The sequence below is a fragment of the Miniopterus natalensis genome, chromosome 4, assembly GCF_054644295.1.
Source record: "Miniopterus natalensis isolate mMinNat1 chromosome 4, mMinNat1.hap1, whole genome shotgun sequence".
NCBI classification, from domain to species: domain Eukaryota; kingdom Metazoa; phylum Chordata; class Mammalia; order Chiroptera; family Miniopteridae; genus Miniopterus; species Miniopterus natalensis.
This window is the reverse complement of record NC_142084.1, coordinates 27,380,425-27,401,069: the sequence shown is the minus strand read 5'-3', so window position 1 is coordinate 27,401,069 and position 20,645 is coordinate 27,380,425. Positions and strand designations below refer to the sequence as shown.

The 20,645-nt window shown below is 35.5% G+C and overlaps 1 protein-coding gene across 1 annotated transcript in view; it reads right to left on the bottom strand.

The window, feature by feature from the left end:
• AFG2A (AAA ATPase AFG2A) overlaps positions 1-20,645 on the bottom strand; it is a 235,958-nt gene that overhangs the window by 165,653 nt on the left and 49,660 nt on the right. The window contains exon 11 of the mRNA XM_016203317.2: positions 13,111-13,320. Coding sequence (XP_016058803.2) covers positions 13,111-13,320 — 210 coding nt within the window. The remainder of the gene's footprint in view (positions 1-13,110; positions 13,321-20,645) is intronic.

The window sequence follows — 20,645 nt, the reverse complement described above, 5'->3', positions numbered from 1 at the left end:
TTTTAGAAAGGGTACCAAAGATTAAAAGAGTGGACTTTTTCTAATAAAATAAGCCATCAATAGGAGAATCCCTTATAAAAGTGGCTGGTCTCCCAGTGATACACTACATATCACTGATTCAAAGATGTCCTTTTTTTTACATTTAACATTTCTGAATTTTGACATTTTTTCTTTCTTAAATACCTAAAATATATGTTGTATAAAAACAGTAGACCTTCTTTTTTACTGAACACCTACCTACTTTCTCATGTTACATAGTCATCACATCACAAGAAGTCACAGGATATTTTTTAAAAAAACAACATCCTGCTGTCCTAAGAACTACAAATACGTCCTTCAGATACTGGTATAATGGTTATCCTACAATGCCAGATGTCCCTCTCAGCTGTGGGAACTTTCTCTCACTATAGTCATTGTTCTTCCCAGCATCTGGCTTCTATTGACACCCATGCCCCACACAACTCCAAATTCAACAGATGCTGTGTGTGCACATGCACATTTCTCTCTCTACAAACACACATACCTTATTTTGAACAAGATTCATTTCTATCCTATGCAAATCACGGGTCCAGACATTAAGAGGATGTATCTAGACACTGGCTTGAGTACTTCCTAAACAATTTATATCAATTAAAAAAACCCTGATTGATTGAAGAAGACTGGCAAACTCTAACAGAACGTCAACTAATGCCACAAATCGGTACGGGTGATATTTAGTTTCAGCTCAGACACCATTTCACAAAGATAATTACCATGTAGTATGACAAGTACTAGGTCAGAGACATGCATAAGTGCCACTGAAGCACAGAAAAGGAACTGCTTAGAGTCAAGGATGCTCCTAGAGAAAATAACATTTCAGGTGAGTCCTCAGTTGACTTACTCTGTACCTTCAGTAATAGGAAATACATCAGGACCCAGGAAGAAATCAAAAAGGTCTCTGATGAGCCCAGATAGACGACATGATGTGCACTTTAATTGTGGAAGAGCCCTTAACGTCTTTCTTCAGAGTTCAACAACTTTTCAATGATACACAAGATGACAAACTGGAGAACTGGTAAGAATTTAGTCCAGGTGGGGCATATGACATGGGGAGAATGGAGCAATCAGTAAGGCCACTTAGAGTGGGAAGAAGGGGGCATGTCAACCAACAAGTTCAGATTTTATCCTATAAGCAATGAGAAGAGCCTTAGGGGAATCGATAACAGGAATTTTATGGAAAGATGATTGTAGCCACTATATCAAGGATGACCTGAAGGAACATATGAGGCCAGAAATAGAGAGAGACCACTTATCAAATTCCTAAACTAAGAAAGGTGAGAAATTATGAGAATTCAGGTAAAACAACAGAATGAAAATTAGAAGATAGCCACAAAGTATTTAAAAAGATAAAATCCACTTAATTTGTTGTGAACAGAAAGACACAGAAGTGGGAGAATAAAAGGTGCAGAATAATTCACATCCGACTCAGTTCTGTTTTGATGCTCAGTGTGATGACTCAGTTTGTGGAGGAAGAAGTATGCTCAAGATATCAGGTGTAGCAAGTCTCAAACAGAGAGCTCATTAAAAACATTTCAACACAAAATGATTGAAATTAAAAATTTTGTAAGCACAAACATAAGTAATAACATTTACTGAACATTTACTATGTACCATGAACTGCCTCAAGCACTTTATTGTATTAATTCAGCTATGATTCTTCAGTCAAGTGCAGAATCACTACAATGACTTTCTATCTGTGCATGAATTAAAGATCCACACAGAATGAAAGGCAGGAAAAATCACAAACAAACACCTAGCACCTTACCTTTTTGCTGGCATACAGGGGAACTGAATTGTTCATTTCTGTCATTCAACAAATATTAAGTGCCTACAATAAGTTTGTGGCTTCAGAGGACAGATTAAACATATTCTTAAAAAATAAAAATACAGTGAGGGGAAAAAATCATAACTAAGTAGAGAATGTCATAAAGAGAAGCAAAAATAAAACAAAGATTCCTTCCAGGTAAAAGAATCATGGAATAATCCTGAATAGCAATGAGATCACAACTGTGTCAGATCACTTAGAATGGCTAAATCACTACAGTTACATTATTTTCTCAGGCATTACTCCATAGCCTCTCAGTAAGTCGTGTGCATCACTAAGAGCAGGAAAGGAGAGCCAAGGCAGCTGTGCAGATCCCAAGAGTGTGGACTGCTCTGCAGTGGATAAAGAAATAATAATTCCAGAGTTCTAAAGGAAGCATAAGGCAATCTTAGCACTCAGTTAGACAGGAGAGAGCTAATAAACTAGAATATAAAACTAGAAGCTACCAGAAAGGAAATGGTCAGGTATAATAGAATGCAGAAAGGAAATTTCTGGAGTAATATGGAGTTTATTGTCAGAAAAGGAAATTCTCCTCCTCTTACTCCTCATCCTTTACATCCCATTAAAAAATGTTAAATTTATTCTTAACTAAAGGGCTAGATTAAATCAAGCTGCAGACTAGATGTGGCCCAAAGTCTATACAGAAGGTCCTTGAATAATGGCATTTCACTCAACATTGTTGTTCTTTATAATATTGATAAGATTCTGTAGGAATTTAACTCCTGTTTATATCAATAAGCCTATGTTAAAATTGGTTTCGTTATATATCATTACACTTAAAGTCCCAGGACCTATCTATAATGTTAAGTGAGGACTTACAATGGTTAGCTGATCACAAAAATATCAATAACATGATTGCTGAGTGAAAAACCTGAACTTCAAAATATTAAGAAAACTGATCGAAACATTAGGGGAAAAAACAAATGATACTTAAAAAGCAATTCCAGCCCAACTGGTGTGGCTCAGTGGTTAGGCGCTGACTCAAGAACCAAGAGGTGCCCAGTTCGATTCCCGTAAGAGCACATGCCTGGGTTTCAGGCTTGATCCCCAGTAGGGGGCGTGCAGAAGGCAGCTGATCGATGTTTCTCTCTATCTCTCTCTCTCTCTATCCCTCCCCTCTTCCCTCTCTAAAATCAATAAAAACATTTTTTTAAAAAGGGAATTTCAAAATATCTCATAATGTTTAAGATGACCAATAACAAGAACTTCTACTTCAATATACAAGAATATTACTAGAGTACTATTTACACCAAAAATTAAATCTGAAAAAAAATCTAAAATTTAATTAATATAAAAATGAGTAAATAAAGTATAGTGTCCTCATAAAATGGAGAACTACTACTGTCAAAGTGGGAATGAAAGGCTAGACTAAGCAGAGAGTTGGAAGCATAAAGACCAGCAAGAAAGTGTTATTCAGTCAAATGCACTGTCTTACACATTTATAAATAAGAGTCAGAGAGTTCTTAATGTTTTGCCAGTTTTTAAAGGTCATGGAAAAGTTGTACTTTTCCCCACTGATTATTAAGATCACTTTTGCATGGTTTCACCTCGCATAATCATTTTTACAGTCCTGCATTACAGTGCAAAATAAGATCTGCATATTAATAATATATAATAAAGCCTGGCTGGTGTGGCTCAGTGGCTGAGCATAGACCCAGGAATCGAGAGGTCGAGCGGTTCCATTCCTGGCCAGGGTACATGCTCAGTTACGGGCTCGATCCCCAGTAAGGGGTATGCAGGAGGCAGCTGATCAGTGATGTTTCTCTCTCATCAGTGTTTCTATCTCTCTATCCCTCTCCCTTCCTGTCTCTCTAAAAATCAATAAAAACATACCTTAAAATAATAATAATAATGATAATATATAATAGAAAGTCCAGTGAACCAAGCAGGTGCTATTTATTTACATATGATAAATGACACTTTTACCCAAAGAGGACTGTGGATAATAGTTCAGAAACTGAACATAAAATGAGAAACAAAACCCCACTCAATAAATAAGCTTTAGATAACTAGGACTTTATTGGGGAGGGGGTTAGAGAGGGGAAAGTGAGGAAGGGATAAGAAATGTTTATGCAGAATTTATTCAGTTTAGGGTGACTAATTAGGCAAGTGTGGCCTGATAATAATCAAAAAGGAAATTGCTGATATCCATGTTGTTTGTATTGTATTATTATCATGTCAACTCTGTATTACTATTGTTCTTATAGAAACTCTCCATAAAAGTCTAGGGCACGACTTACAGTAATCCAATGAAGACATTTCTTTAAGCAGGCAATATGTTCTGTGCATTTATAATGCTTTCCAATTATCTGGCTTAATTGAAGGGAAGCAGTTAGGGAATCTGGAGAAATGATACTGTTCTCCATAGACTGTGGTTCTAAAAAAAAAGATGACTTGAACATCAGTGCCGGAAAGTACAAGATTACGACCATTTATGATCCCGGAGAAGAAAATCCATAGCCTGCTAGCGATAACAGAAAGATCAATGTGTATTAAATATCTGATGTATAGGCAAACAGACTTGATATTTTGGTGAAAATGTGGAAATATGGTGTATAGCCTCAACCACTGAAGGGTCATTCCTCTACTACATAGAGGTGGGCCACAGGAAAGTTGTGGAGAAGAAATAAGGCTTTTTCTCTACAAACTGTAAAACAAAAAAAAGGGGGGAGCCCGGCTGGGCGTGGCTCAGCAGTTGAGCATCGACCTAGGATCCAGGCGATCGGGGTTCAATTCCTGGTCAGGGCACATGCCCGGGTTGCAGGCTCAATCCTCAATGACTCTCTCATCATTGATGTTTCTATCTCTCTCTCCCCTTTCCTCTCTCTGAAATCAATGAAGATATATTTTAAAAAAAAGGGGGGGGGGGGAATAAAACATTTGAAAATCTAACCTAAGAATTTAGCACTGTGAAAAATGTCTGGATTGGAATAATTGACATACTACCAACAAGCTACAGCAGTAATGAAATACTTCAGCAGGGCCCCTGAAGAACATGTGATTTTGTACAGAACTACATACTGATAGATATTATCTGGGTGGCAGGCCTGCAAAATGCAACCCTAGCAGCTAAAGTGATATGTGACATGGGTCCAGAATTCTCTAAGAAGGTCAAGGCAATATCACTAAGGAAGGTTATTTTGAGTTTAAAGTTCAAATTGCCAAAAATCACTGTATTCTGGCACACAGAGTTGCAAAAGATTAAATTCAGTTTCAAAAATATATACATTTTATTCTAACACTAACACAAAACTTAAGGGAACCTAAACTGGGCTGCTATATTTTTCTGTTCCATTTGCAATCAAATATACATCTAAACATAGAAGCAGCAACTAGCATCAGCTAATATAAAATCTTGCTAATATCTATCATTCCCTTTTCTGCTTACAACAGTCCTCTGAGGTAGCTATTTTATTATCATAACTTTATGGAAAAAAATATGAAGTGCAAAAAGGTTAAGTAATTTACACAAAGTAACACAGCTTAGTAAACAGCAGAACCGGGATTTAAGTCTCTTAACTGTTCATTATACCTGACAATTAGAGAAACCAACAACAGGCAGAAAGGGTAAGCAACATAAGCATTACATGAGCTACTCACAGAATGTTAGAGGAAGGGCACTAGGAGTCATTGAGTCTAACCTACCTCACTTAAAATCTGAGGAAAACAAAGAGCTAAGAGGCTAAGAGAAATGCTGAAAGCCCTGGAAGAGTTAAGTGGCAGAAATGATGGTAAGAATGCAGGATTTTGGTTCCCAGACTACTACTTTTTCTAAAAACTATGATGTCCACTGTTTTCACCAAGTCCTTAAAAAAAAGGGAAACGTCCCCTTAAGATTTTAATAGTACCAGCATTTCAAATTCAAAGATATTTGTGGGAGCAGATCAAGTGGCAAAGGCAAAGTATAAATCTCAATAAATAGCTGCTAGCATGGGTACATATAGTATGGTCTGTGAGGCTCACATTTGCTTATAAGTTATTTAACTCTTCAAAAAAGTAATATATAAATCCCTAGATTAGATCAGGTCAGTGAGACTGGATAAGGTTATTTCTTTTCCAATTTTACCTGCCAGATAACTATTGTGTGTCAGTTCTGCCACATTCCACCTGCCTAGATACCATGTGCTTCACTGATAACAGTGATCAAGAAAACTACCAAAAGGAACTTTATTAGTTTAGTTAGGGGTAGCGTTATTTTCTGTTTCCACAGCTGAGATCAAGTGTTCAGGTTTACAAAACAATAGAAATAAGATAAATGCATGTAAAATATTTGAATCTAGTGTGAACTAAAACTGACTTACCTTTTACTGTTTCATTATTTTACACCATATCAGTCACAAATTTAAGGGCAATATTTACACCTCATGCTCTTGCAATTTTGCCCCTTTAATCTACTGGGTTTCTTCCAGTCTTCCCAAGGGCTTTTTAAATGTGTCTGACACCTGCCTGTTGCTTTTGGCTATTACTATTCAAATCAAGTTTTTATAAGTTCTAAAATGTCTGGGGAAGGCAAGTTAACCTACGTGTTAACTATGGTTAAATGTTATGGAATATGCTCATAAAAACCCAAACTCACATGAGATAGAATTACATATATGTAAGTAAAGGATCTTGAAAATTAAAAACACCAAAAAAAAAACAGCATCAGCACATACAGAAGGCCATTTTGGGAAAGCACTTCAAAGAGTTTGAAAACAGGCATTACGGACCAGGCCTTGGGTACGTAAAAACCCTAAAAAGTGACAAAGGTTGGCAGGGAAGGGTAAAGAATTCAAGCTGTTCCTCCAAAAAGTATAATACAAACCTTCCCCACAATTCATTCACTCAGAAGAAAACAAAGAAACAAACATTTTTTCAGAACTTACACTGAGGACACCATGCTGACTCCATTTAAGCTAGCAGTAAAGTGTACATGTACACATGCCCATAAAAGCCCTTAGTATATTATTCCTGACTCTCGTCTCGCTCAACCTCCTTCATTATCTACAATACACAATCTTAAACACTGGGTTGTCAACTTCCACACTTTTATCTCTAGAAATGACCATTCTCTTGAGCTATAAATCCATATTTACAACAGCCTTTGGGACCTATCTACCATGTTGTTTTAAAGGCATTTCAAACTCCACGTGTCTAAATCCCAGTTTAGTATCTGCTCCCCCACCTCCAACCTGCTTCTCTTCACACACTAACTCTTCCCAGAGTTAGGGTATTTCTACCTGCCAGTTGTTGGAAATAAAAATTTTAATCACCTTTGGACTCCTCCCTTTATTTCTCAATTTTCATCAATTGAGAAACAATTAATCATCAAGATTCTAAATGTTACCAATTTCATTACATCATTTGTTTAGTCAAGTGTCTCTCTCATTAACGTATGGGCTGATAGCAAGGAACCATCTAGTGCATCTTTGCTTGCCACTGACAATGCCTGACACATAGAAGGTACTTAATGTATAATCTGAAGTTATTGTTGCAATGTAAAACATTTATAAATATTTTTAGTGTTACAGACATAAATCTGTAATATTTATTTCAACTCCAACTAAATTCCATTTTTAAAAGTCTGAAAAGGAAGAATAATCTCTCTCAGCTGGAATCTATGAATAAAAAAATTAAACCAAATCTAAAAGCATTCTTCTCTTTCTAAATCTCCCTAGGTCTTCTTAGATTTCAATTGCTAAAGGGTTGATTCCAGTTCATATTATTGTAATTTTTTTGCTTTTAGCCAAATGTTATAGAATATTTTCATATCAAGACATTTTTCATATAGCAATTTTATCAACTGATAAGAGTCTCAACTTTAACAGCTTATACAGTATATAAATAATGCCAAATTTAAGTAAATCCAATCTAACGTCTACAGAACTTTGTGATACCAACAATGGCACATTAACTATTTGTTGTAAGAATAACAGGTTCCTCTTCCCTAACAGCCATTCAGTGATAAAACTAAGTATATGTCTTTACTTTGTATTGATGCTAACAACTGCCAATTTAAGTGTATGGGGCCCATTAGACAACATTATTGGGCGAAGTCGAGGGAATTTCTAAAGTTAAAAAATAAAAACCCTAAAGGAAATTAAATAGAAACTCAAAGGGTCTCAGACTCTCAATGAGCCCAAACGGCAACAAACCTATAGAAGGAGAAGAAAGAGTTAAGGTTCACAAAAGGAACAAAACTGAACATAGTTCCTGGTGAGACTCTAAATTAGAAGCTGTACTCAAGGTGAAAGAAAAAATAACCAAAACTCTAAAAGAAAGTATTCTTTAGAATGTTGGGGTCTGGGTCTGGGGCCAGAACCAACACACATCTTTATAGGCTTCAGCTGAGAACGGCAGTGAAACAGGCAAGCTCAGGGCAGCCTCAGTCCAGGTTCCCCAGCCAACTTCCTCCCAGGGCTTTTCTCAGTAACTTTCCACTACCATCTCGAACAGAGGGATAAAGAATTGGAAAGGTCTCCTCCAATGTCCTCATCCAAGGAATCGACAATCTTCCCCATGGTTCTCCTTCCCTGCATTCCACTCATGTTGTATGGTGCAGGACACCACTCTGAGCCAGCCTTTAACTTCAGTTACATTCACTGAAAGTCTATCATATGCCCGGATATGTGATACTGACTTTAAAACTCTTTTATTTAATTAACAGACTTTTTTGGAGTGTATAGGGGGATAAAGTTTAAGACTTACAGAAGAATTGAGTAAACAGTACAAAGGATTCCCATATGCCCACCCCTTCCTCCTTCCACACACTAAGTTTTCCCATTATTAATATATATATTAGTTTGGTACATCTGTTACAATTAATAAACCAATATTGATGCATTATTATTAACTAAACTCCATAATTTATTCAGATTTCCTTAGCGTTTATCTAATGTCCTTTTTCTGTTCCAGGATCTCATCCAGAAAATCCTAACATTATATTTAATTGTCATGTTTCCTTGGGCTCCTCTTGGCTGTTTCTCAGACTTTCCTTGTTTTCGATGGGCTTGACAGTTGTAGGAGTACTGGTCAGGTATTTTATAGACTGTCCTTCAATTTGAGTTTGCCCAATGTTTTTCTCATGGCTAGAAACAAATTATGAGTGCTTAGAAAGAAGGCCAAAGAAGTGAAGTGCCATTCTCCTCACAATACACAAGGCACATACTATCAACATGACTAATCACTGAAGATGCTGACCTTGATCACCTAGCTGAGGTGGTATTTGCCAGGCTTCTCCACTGGAAAGCAGCTCTTCCCCACACCTGCCTTCCATACCGAACTCTTTGGTTGAAAGGAAGTCATAACTATATGCAGCCCACACTTAAGAAGTGGGGTCGTTATACCCCCCAAAACTTTTTCACCTACCTTTTTAATATAGTCCTCTCAAAAAGCCTATATAAATTAAAAAACAACAACTGAGACTTAGAGAACTTGTTTAAGGTTACAGAGCTAAAACTTAGTACTAGGGTTAGGAAGCAAAGCAAAGCCATCAGAACCCTAGCTTAGTGCTTTTCATTGCAACACATTCAGTATCAAAGGCACAGATCACATACAATTAGGTAAATTTTAAGCTCCATTTTATTTAACCACTAGTCTTTTTCCATGCACTTCTATTTTATTTGTCAGGTTCCTGTTTCTTTGGCAGGGATTAACCTTTCTTATTAACTCAACCAACTCCCACTATGAAGCCATGCTATTTTTCTGTTTTCTTTGTCCTAGAGAAACAAAATTATTTTTAAACTGGGTACCAGAGACATCCATCTTTCTATTTCTCTGAAGCTGCCCTGTGGAAACTGCCTGAACCACCTTCTCCAGTAATTTGGTGTAATTAATGAAAAAAGTACTGGACACTAGTTTTATTAAACACACACACACACATAAAAGATCCTATAATACAGTGGGTTCAGAGCTCAGGCTCAAGAATCAGAAAGTCCTGAGATAAAATTTTAGTTCTATCACCACGACTTTGACCTTGGACAAGTCACTTCACCTTTTTAAGCATCATGTCCTTATTTGTAACCCTAGAAACCAATCTTAAAGCTTTCGGGATACAAAAGAGGTATCTATGCAGTTTTCCATGCAAAGTGTGCAAAATGGAAGCTCTCTGATTTATAGACTAGCCTACAAACAAAAGCTTAAGATGAACTTGGAACTTACCAAGTTTAGATTATCTTGTACCTTTGATAACAGAATAATAGGGGACCTGGTTAAATAAAGAAAATCAATTGTTTTACATTGTGCACTACTTTGAATAAAATACAGATTTTCCTGAACATAGGATGTATTTTGTAAAATTCTTCTCTGAGACAGGTATCAGAAGAAAATCTCTCCCAAAAGTAAAGGGAACACTAAGCTCATTACATTCTTGTACTCACCAATACAGCTAATAAAGGACTCGCTGAAAATCCCTGTCAGAGGCCTAACCACCCTTCTTCCAGAATCAGTAACAGTTGTTCATAAAGTAAAGCAGCCCAGCTATACCAGGGTAATTACTCTACTGTAGCACTCCAGACAAAAGCAAGAGAGAAGCAGAGAGGAAATTTCAACTGGAAAATATTTTGGCGTAATTGACCCAGATGACAAACTAAACTTAAGCATATGTCAAGTGCTGCAGTCTGCAGAAAAACACATACAGATGCCAAAGGATGCTAAGAGCCCAGACAATTGGCCAAGGTGAAGTTTTAACTCTGAGTAGAGTGTATATCTTTTAATCACTATTTAGAAAAGATGCACACAGGAAGCTAAAGGGTTCTTCCATAAACTCAGAGAAAGACTCAGTCTTTCAATTCTTTAACTTGGGAATTAAAGGTAATTAATTATCACTGGAAAAAGTGTTAGGGAGCTTCTCCTTTCAATGTATCTAAAACACCTGTGTTTCCCAACTAGCTAGAAAATCCCTGTATCTAACTACTTTTTTCTGATTACTTTCAAAATGTAAAGGCTTGTTACTTCAAAAAGCTCAAACTTAATGATAACACTGAAAAACCTTAGAAATCAAATGTATATGTTGGAACCAAAAGGCAACTTTTTCCTCATAGAAAGACAAAACTAGAAATAATACAATATGCATTCCCAACTTTTTTGACTTCATCTCCTTATACATAAGCTACATGACAAAACTACTTTAACTCTTCTCACAAAACCAGAACAAGATGAAAGGACCAAAGAAAATGCAAAAAAAATCAAATTAGTTTTTCACATTCCCAGCTTTTACTTTTGAAAAATTTTAAACACATAGGAAAGTTGAAAAAATGGTAAAATGAACACCCATTGTTTATTAAATATATCCTCCATCCCCAAATTCAAAAATAATACTGTGAAACTACACTAAAGTCTACACTGAATAAAAATCCACATTAATAAAAATTGTAAGTAGAATGTGATAACCTATACTATAAGTATGAACTAAAATTATTAAGAAAATTTCTTATCATCACTTATTTTTGTGTGTGACCTAAAAGAATTAAAAACTTAATTAAAAAGCTGAACACATTCTGGCTGGGTAGCTCAGTTGGTTGGAGTGTTGTTTCGATAAGCCAAGGTTGTGGGTTTGATCCCAGGTCAGGACAAATATAAGAATGAACCAATGAATGAATGCATAAGAGGAACAACAAAATCAGTGTTTCTCTCTCCATCTTTCTCTCTCTGTCTTTCTCAAATCAATCAATCGATAAAATTAAACAAACAAACAAAAAAGCTAAACAGGTGGTTGGTTATTTTACATGAACAGTGTCCAAAATAAAACGTTTCAAAGAACCTTTGCATCATTTTCTCACAGTGAAAAAAGACAAAAGTGAAACTATCTAAAGTTATGAAAAATTTCATATTCAAAAATAGTAATAAACATATTTTTGAGTAATTGTAGGATAGGCCAGAAAGCAACTCTGGTGGCATCTGGAACTGTTATCTTGGGTCATGAAATGAGTAAGGTGCTAGCTTATAAGAAAATAAACATGTTTTTCCTTAAGATTCAAGAGCAAATAACTATGAAATAAGTCATTATAAAATAAGGTTTAGATTTCTAGTAAACAGAAAAAATTCAAAGTTTATCACATATAATTGTGGAATTACATGATAAAGTAGGCATAGAAAAATGGAGATAACAGTAAAAAGTAGAAAATGTAAGTAAAATGGCCATGTCCATTACCGTAAGAGGGCAGGAACCAAAGAAAAAACATTTCTAGAAATTTCAAAATCACTCATTACTCTAACATTGAAAACTGTGGTTGCGATTCAGCATAATTAATCATAATGAACATGGTCTCCTTCTCAAATCTTCATGATCCAGTATCTTCCACACAAAAAAAGGTTTAAAAGTATGCAAACAGTAGGGATTGTGAAGATACTGATGCTTAAAAAGTAAATAGGTTAAACATATCTAATTATCACGTCACCAAAATTTTCAGAAAAGTAAAAAATTGAACACTCTACTATGAAATAAGTTTTATGCTTTCAAGCTGCCAAGGATTTCAATGTTCTAAGACAGAAAATGTATTTTGTTATGAAAAAAAGTCTCTGGTGATATCCAAACATTATCATGTACCTCTTCTGAAATGAATTTGATATTTAAATACCTATTTTTGTGGTAATGTCTACAGAAATGAATTTAAGGTTTTATGTATGTATATTTAGTAACTGGATATGTAATCGTGTTCCATAAAAATTAATAACAAAATTAATATCTGGTCCTAATGTAAATGTAAAACTACATATCAAATAGGATTATCTACCCCAAGTAATAGGGCAATAGGGCCGGGGTGGTGAACAAATAAAATGTGTGTGTGTGTGTGTGTGTGTGTGTGTGTGCGCGCTTCAGAATATAAACAGTGTACATATATTATGACTGCAAAACTCTTTTTAAGGAATCTAGTTTTACCATATGAAGTATCTGATTTCTTTGAAAATTCTATGTTTGTAAATATTAAATTCACAATCATATTTATTTATAATTAAGTCTTGGATAAGCAAAAGTGATCAATAAAATTTTAAATGTAAAAACTAAAGAAGACTGGTTTCCATTACATGAGTATAAAATACTGAGAATCAAGAAACTAAATAAAGCAGTCTTCTACCCACCTGATTTGCTGATGTCACACACTAATTTACTAATCTATCATCTCCCTATATTACATTGCCATCAACCTCACATGAAAATCAGCTACTCCGTAGGTTGCCTTCTCATGTTCTCTGAAGGGAAGGAATCAGAGGATGGGTTCTATGGGGGCTAGAATAGAGAGTTGCAATTTAAAAATTTAACGCCATACCTTTATGGCTAGGAAATTCAGTCCACTTTCATTGGCCAAAGCCTTTGCAATCATCGTTTTAGAGCATCCAGGTGGCCCATACAGAAGAACTCCTTTAGGTGGCTGAACACCCATTCGGGTGAAAGACTCTGGATGTTTCAAGGGCCATTCCACAGCCTGTTTCAATTTCAGTTTGATATTTTCCAGTCCTCCTATATCTGACCAGGATACCTGTAAAGCAGAACATTTTCTAAACATAAGATTGCCAGGACAAACAGAGAACTTAAAAAAAAAAAAAATCAACAAGAGAAGTACAAGAGAAGGAACAGAGCATTTAAAAATCAGGAAGATCCTAAAAAGAAATTCCAACAATATCAAGATTAATTAGGAGTGCATAAAATGTAATCTGCATATTACTGCAGAAAAACAAAATGTTTCTGCTTGCAAGTCTTATATAAAAAACTGCTTAAATAACTGAACACACTGTTAGGTCTATCTTCTATTCTAGATGGCTTTTAAAATTTGGTTTCAGCCCAGGCGGGCATGGCTCAGCAGTTGAGCATCGACCTAGGATCCAGGAGATCGAGATTCAATTCCCGGTCAGGGCACAAGCCCGGGTTGCGGGCTCGATCCCCAATGACTCTCTCTCATCATTGGCATTTCTATCTCTCTCTCCCTCTGCTGCCCTCTCTCTGAAATCAATAAAGATATATAAAAAAAAAAAAAAAATTAAAATTTGGTTTCATCTGTCTGAAAATGGTTTGTATCAGTGACCCAAAGTCTTATCTATATATCTATATTTCTTTTTTAGCAAACACTTGCAAATATATTTCTATTGGTCCTTATGGAACATATCATTTTTTCTGTGTTTAGTATATTAATGAAATATCCTCGAAACTTGTTCCTTTTTTCTCAACTACGAACTATCCCCCAAACAAGATAGCTCCTTACATATTACTTAATAAATATGCATTAAGAACTGATTAGGAAATAGAAAAATTAAACAGAATACAGACTTTAAAGAACTTAACAACTATGAGTAACATGCACATAAATAACAATAGTACAATGAAATGGATCCTAAGCACAGTAACAAAGAAACAGAAAAGGGCTTTGGGAGTTCCCAGGAAGAAAAGATTCCTTCCAGCCAGAAGACAAATCTGAAAATCCAACTCTTGAAGTATGGATGAGATCTGGAAATACGAAAATAGGGAAATGGTCAGGTAGAGGCCCAAATAAAATGATGAAAGACTCAAAAGAAACTGTGATGCAGATGAGAGAAAAAAAATTTGAGGGAGGGAAGTAAAATTAGAAAAATCAAATTGAAGTGATACAGTGGTAGAGGTCCCTAAAGGCTAGATGGAGTTCAAGAATCTCTTTATTCACATAAGAAGTCTTTGAAGGTTTTAATCTAAAAAGTGATGTGGTCTGACCTGTGCATGAAGAAGATTCTCTGACAAGATTCATTAGAGGATAGATAGTGCAGGGAGATCAATTACTGACCGATCACAAACATCTTTAAAAACAAAAAAAGCAACTTGAACTAGGGTGACCATGTGCAGATGATGATGAGGAAGACATACCAGAAAGACACTGCGTGTCTGCAGCAGAGGGTTCTAAGGGTGGAGTAAGAAACAGGGAGATTTTAAAGGAGAAGTTGTTAAGACAGACTGATAGAATATGGACCACAGAAAAATGATCTTCAGGAGGAAAAATAAACAAGATAGATTTTTTTTTTTTATAGAGTTAAAATGCAGGACAGGATAGTCAAAAGATGAAAACTGAGCAGTTGGAATGTAAGCATCACAAATGGAGCTCTATAAAGAGGATGGGACTGGAATGTTTGATTTCTGAAATCTCTACATACAAAAAAAAGAGTCCATGAGATGCAGTAAAATGGCCAACCATGAGAAGAGAGATGTGGGTGTTGGGCCCCACCTACATTTAAGAGGCAAGAGGAAATGAAAAGGAAGAAAAGTCAGAAAACAAGCTACAAATCCAAAAAATAGAGGGGTTGGTTTGTTTGTTAATATCACAAAAAGATTACTTTTCCCAAATGAACTTGCATGGTTTTTTTGTTTGTTTTTTGTCCACAGAACCAGGAGAGTGCTCTATTACCAACCATAATCCTAAAATCATTTAATTTTTTTCTAAATTGCTTTCCTGGGGTTTATTTTAAGAAGAATTATTAGATTAAAAGGCATGGGTGGACATTTTTAAGTTCTCTTGATGCACAATGCCAGTTCGTCATCCCAACCACTTCATCCATTTTAACAATAATTAATGAGATTTGAAGAGGTGGCGAAAAAGAAAATGGAATCAAGGGTAACAGCCAGGACTAGGCCTTTGGGCAACTATGTAATTGAGAGTTACCTTAAAAGAAAAAAATGGAACAAGTTTGGAAATTAAGGACTTCATTTCCAATTACTGCACTGTGGTTGGAATTTTTGAGTAAAATAAATTAAATAAACTTCAAGAAAAATATCTTCTATGTGCTGGACTTGTCTTAGGAACTGTAAGAGCACAAGGATGAGAGAGATAATATTCTCAAAATTTTGTAATCTAGAGAGGAAGTAAAGTATCCTAAAAGACACAGTCTTTGTCTAAAGACATAAGATATCTTCACAAAAATTAATACAAAAACTACTAAAAATATATAAAATGGTTTTACAGTGCCTAAATATGTGAGATGGTGAGGACAGTGATTTGGAAATTGTTGCATATATGTAAGACATGGCCAAGGTGTAGGGATGTGAAAATAATAGTAGTAATTCCCACCTCATATGATTATAAAGATAACTGATATATAATAAGTACAGCATATAAAAAATTATAAAGGACAATAGAAGAATTATCTGTTTTCCCAACACCTAAAAGTAATTAACCATTGTGAATATTATGGTGTAGTTACTACCTTCTAGCCTTTCAAATACATGCACATGCAAGTATGCATGTGTGTGTGTGTGTGTGTGTGTGTGTGTGTGTGTGTGTGTGTGTGTTTTCAATGAAATCATAATGTATTCACAATTTTGTATTCATATACTTCTCATATTCATACAATCCCCCGGATTATTGTGAGAATTAAACAGCACACTATCCATTAAATCAGCTGCAATTATCCAGGCACACAGTACCTATTTACTAAATGCTAGGTATTATTTTATTAAAGGTCTGAAACAAGATTATAATAGTTATATTCTGAAGGACTAGTGACAAACGATAAAGATCAAGCCATCACATTTGTAGTTCCATGAGCAATATTTAATTACGATAATTCTTCTATTCTTTTTCCCTTTGTCTGATTACTACATTTCTTTAAATAAAGGCAAACAAGTCTTAAATTTTAATTCAGCACCTGGGTGCCAAATAAATGATGTCTTTCTATAGCTAAGATATCAGCTCAAAAATTAATATATATCAGTTTAAAGAGCTTACAACTGCAATTGCACAGAAGAGTCATAAAGCATAGAAAGTCATGGGAAAAGTTAGTCTGTAAGAGAATAAACACCAGCATGAAATCATAAAATCCTAGAACTAGAATAGGAATTCAAAAACTAGTTGGTTCACTATCCCATCTTCAGTCAGTATTTCATCTTTCAACAAATACTATTTTATGCTCTTCTAAGTTTTTTCTTAATTCTACAACTCTCTCTTTTACTAAGTTACACTATATCATAACTGCCAGAAAATTATTTCTACATTCTAACCTAAACCACTCTTGCTAATAGTTGGGTCTTTTCTTTCTTATTTTGTCCTAATGAAACAGTGAACAGCTGCTCACACATGGCTTTATAACTCTTTGAATTAGTAATAAAGTTAGAAGTGAAGGAACAGCTGTCAAACAAGCACAGACAGAGCAGTGAGATAAATTTCCCAAGGGAAACGTACCCCCCCCCAACATCTTACAGTACTTTCTAGACAAGAATCCAACAATACACACAAAAACTCAACTCAAACTGCACACCCATGGAAGCCAAAAGACCTGAAGATCAGGTTAAAAAAGGAAAACACAAAACCTTTTATGGACAAGTTCCAAGGGGACAAAATAAAAATTAATGAACTGGATTGCAGACATTGGGAGAATTACTATGAGAGGAATTCAGTAGCTCCAGAGGGGCTGACAGTGTCTTTATACATCTGTGAGTCTTCTTGTTCGCTAGGTGCCAAGTTTTACACTGCCAGAGACAAAAATTATTTTAAAGTGTTATTTTTATAGAAAATATTGCAACAAAGAGTACTTTTCATTTTGTTCTTTCATGCTAACAAGTCCCAACATAAGGACAAGAAGCCAGGCAGCAGCAAGTGGGTTGGAGCTTGTTCCAAATTCTCTGCTAAGCCATACACTAACTTTTTAACAATTCAAATGTTTAAAGTACATTGATTTTGTTTTGAAATCATAAACATACCAAATTACTACAGATACTACATAATGCAGAGAGAAGTAAGTTGAGAAAACCCAATGTCCAAGATCCAAAAGGAAAAAAAAATTTCCAGATGCTTCCTTAATAGAGAAAAAGCAAAATTAAGAAGCAACAGTGTTCAAAATGTGTTCTTAGATCTAAATGAAAATAAGTGAAAGCCTTTAGCTTTAGTGAAAAGACAAGTATCTTCCCAGAAGCTTTAAAAATGTATTCTGTGGAGAATTTTTTAAAAACAGGTCAAAGTTTCAATTCTACTATGGAGCCATAAACCATCTAAAAGCATCCCCCCGCAATTGATCAAAATTAAAAACTTCATTCAAAATTCAAACCCCACCTATCTGAGGAGTCTGAAAAGTCAAGGCAAGTGGGCGGGACATGAGGCAAAGGAAAACATGGAGCAGTACCCAGCACAGAAGGTGGGGAGGGGCTGAGTGTGCTGTTTTGTCCTAGTCTTTCCCCTCTGGGCTCAGTTTTCCACCTCTGCCAGCTTCACTTCCACTTTGCATAGCAAGCTCAAGCTGAAAATACCTAACAGTTTCACAGGTGAGAGCACAGAGAGCTAAAAGAGTAGATGAGCAACAATGTAAGAAACTGTACACCAAAACTCTGCCACTAATTGCAAATTGCCACCGATCTGGGTGACCTTTATCTTAAATAAATCACATTAAGAACCTCAATAAAACATTATAAAGACTAAGGAAGCCAGATGCTCCTATAACTCCTAATTCATAAGGGAAAACATTAAGATAAAAAAGAAATTATTCAAGAGGGGAAAAAAGGCAGATATCCCAAGAAACATGGAAAACATGATCAACTTAAAGACAAATATTTCATAATCAATTTAATGATTATATTGAAACCTGAATTTAATTTCTAAAATATCACTATATTACCATCACACTTACTATGAGCTGTCTTCAGAGAGCTGGCTATACATGAAGTCAAACCTTATCTACATATATATTATTATCTAAATAAGCCTCCCTTAGATCACAAAACTTTAAACCTTAATTCAATTTAAGAATTCTTAATCATTTCCAAAATGAGCTTTTTAAAAACTATTTTTGCCAGATGAACAAATACAGGAAAAAAAATTTCATAAAAAATTGAAACTTTAAACAAGAAAAAAAAAAACAGCAGTAATAATTAAAAAAGAAATTAAATCTCACATCATGAAAATGATATAAAGCTTCCCCTAAAAAACTCTCCATATCTCATTAAAATATTTTTTCTAATTTAGCAAATGCATTTGTGATCAGCAGAAAATGCTTTGATTATTTAAGGAAACTGCTTAGTAACCCCTGCATTCTTACTATGGCACAGCAGAACTAGAAAAAAAAAAGGAATGTGGATAAAGGAAACGAAGGATACAAGAACAGAAGAAAGAGACAGGGACTTCTACTGACTGACCCCCACTCCCAGGTGCCAAAGAAGAAACACATCCCTCAAGTGAATTTTAGATCAACCATACATAATACATGACCAAATGTCCCCAGACTGAAATAAATCATATAAAAGGCCCAGAAAATTTGTTTTAAGTAGTAAAAAATTTAAATTAATTTTGTTCTAATTATTATTCTTTGGGAATTTGTGATACGTGTGAATGATCGTCAAATGAAAGGGATCTGTTATAAAAGTATGTATCACCAGGACCTTCCTAACACAGTGCCTCGTACATTACAGATGCTCATGGTTTGGTAAAGGGATAAATTAATGGGCAGACATATACTTCTCTGTATTATCTTTAAAAAAAAAAGCAGCAGAAGAGAAGAAATGTAGAAATGGCAGGGGGACAGCCTGGTAGGAGGTGAGATGAGAAAACTAAGAGAGTTAGCAATATAGCAGCACGTGTCGGCAGAACTAGTGAAAAGTGTCACCAACCTGTGAAAGTGTACATGGGCATACAAGGGCCAAAGAGATGCTCCAAGTTTTTGTTAAATAAGAGGCAAAGACAAGAGGCTCCTCTCTGTGAGAAAGCTGAGCCAACTCATGTAAGCAAATTCCTAAGCAGCTCTGACTCTGTATCTTAAGATACAAACCAGAAAGGAAGTTCCCATGAGGCGAAAAACCAATGCTGGCCAGAGCCAACATGTTGGGGAAAGAGGATTGTTACTGATGTTTTAGCTTGAGGGCAGAGGTATGAAGAAAAGTCCTGCCCAGCCGGGCGTGGCTCAGTGGCTGAGCATCGACCTAGGATCCAGGCGATCAGGGTTCAATTCCCTGTCAGGGCACATGCCCGGGTTGTGGGCTCGATCAATGACTCTCTCATCATTGATGTTTCTATCTCTCTCTCTCCCTCTCCTTTCCTCTCTCTGAAATCAATAAAGATATATTAAAAAAAACAAAAAAAAAACTATTCTGGGGTAAAAGTTGTCCAACTTTTATCTTTATAACTTCTCATAAGTATGGAGCTTCATGTATTACAGGTGTCAACAAGAGATCAGACTCTCATAGGTGTAGTTGAAAGAGGCTTTAAATCAAATATCCATTCATTTATTCATTTACTCACTCACTCAGATATATTCCTCTTACCATTTATCATAAGCATATTCAATGAGAATGACAAAGAATAAAGGAGATGTCAGAAAACAATCCTTATGGCACAGTCTTAATAATGGTCAATATTTAGAAAAAGAATGCAGGATTTGTCCTTAAAATTAAACTTGTCCCTGGATGCTAAATGTGCTACACGTAATAGCTAGGGGTATGAATGTTAGTGGAACAGGGCCAGCTTGATAATCAGGCCTGAAAGATGCTACGGGAAAATTCTGCAGAAAAAAGTTGTCTAGAGAAATTAGACATTTATCATAAGCATGTTCAATGAGAAAGGTCAAGCAAGTCTCAGAGAACTATGACAGTCTAGGTGGTAGATAGTTGAGCAAAAATTAACTATTCTGGGGTAAAAGTTGTCCAACTTTTATCTTTATAACTTCTCATAAGTATGGAGCTTCATGTATTACAGGTGTCAACAAGAGATCAGACTCTCATAGGTGTAGTTGAAAAAGGCTTTAAATCAAATATCCATTCATTTATTCATTTACTCACTCACTCAGATATATTCCTCTTACTGCAAAAGCCTGTTATATTTTGGGTGCCTAGCTAGACTCTAGGAATAAAGGTAGAGCATACAGAATG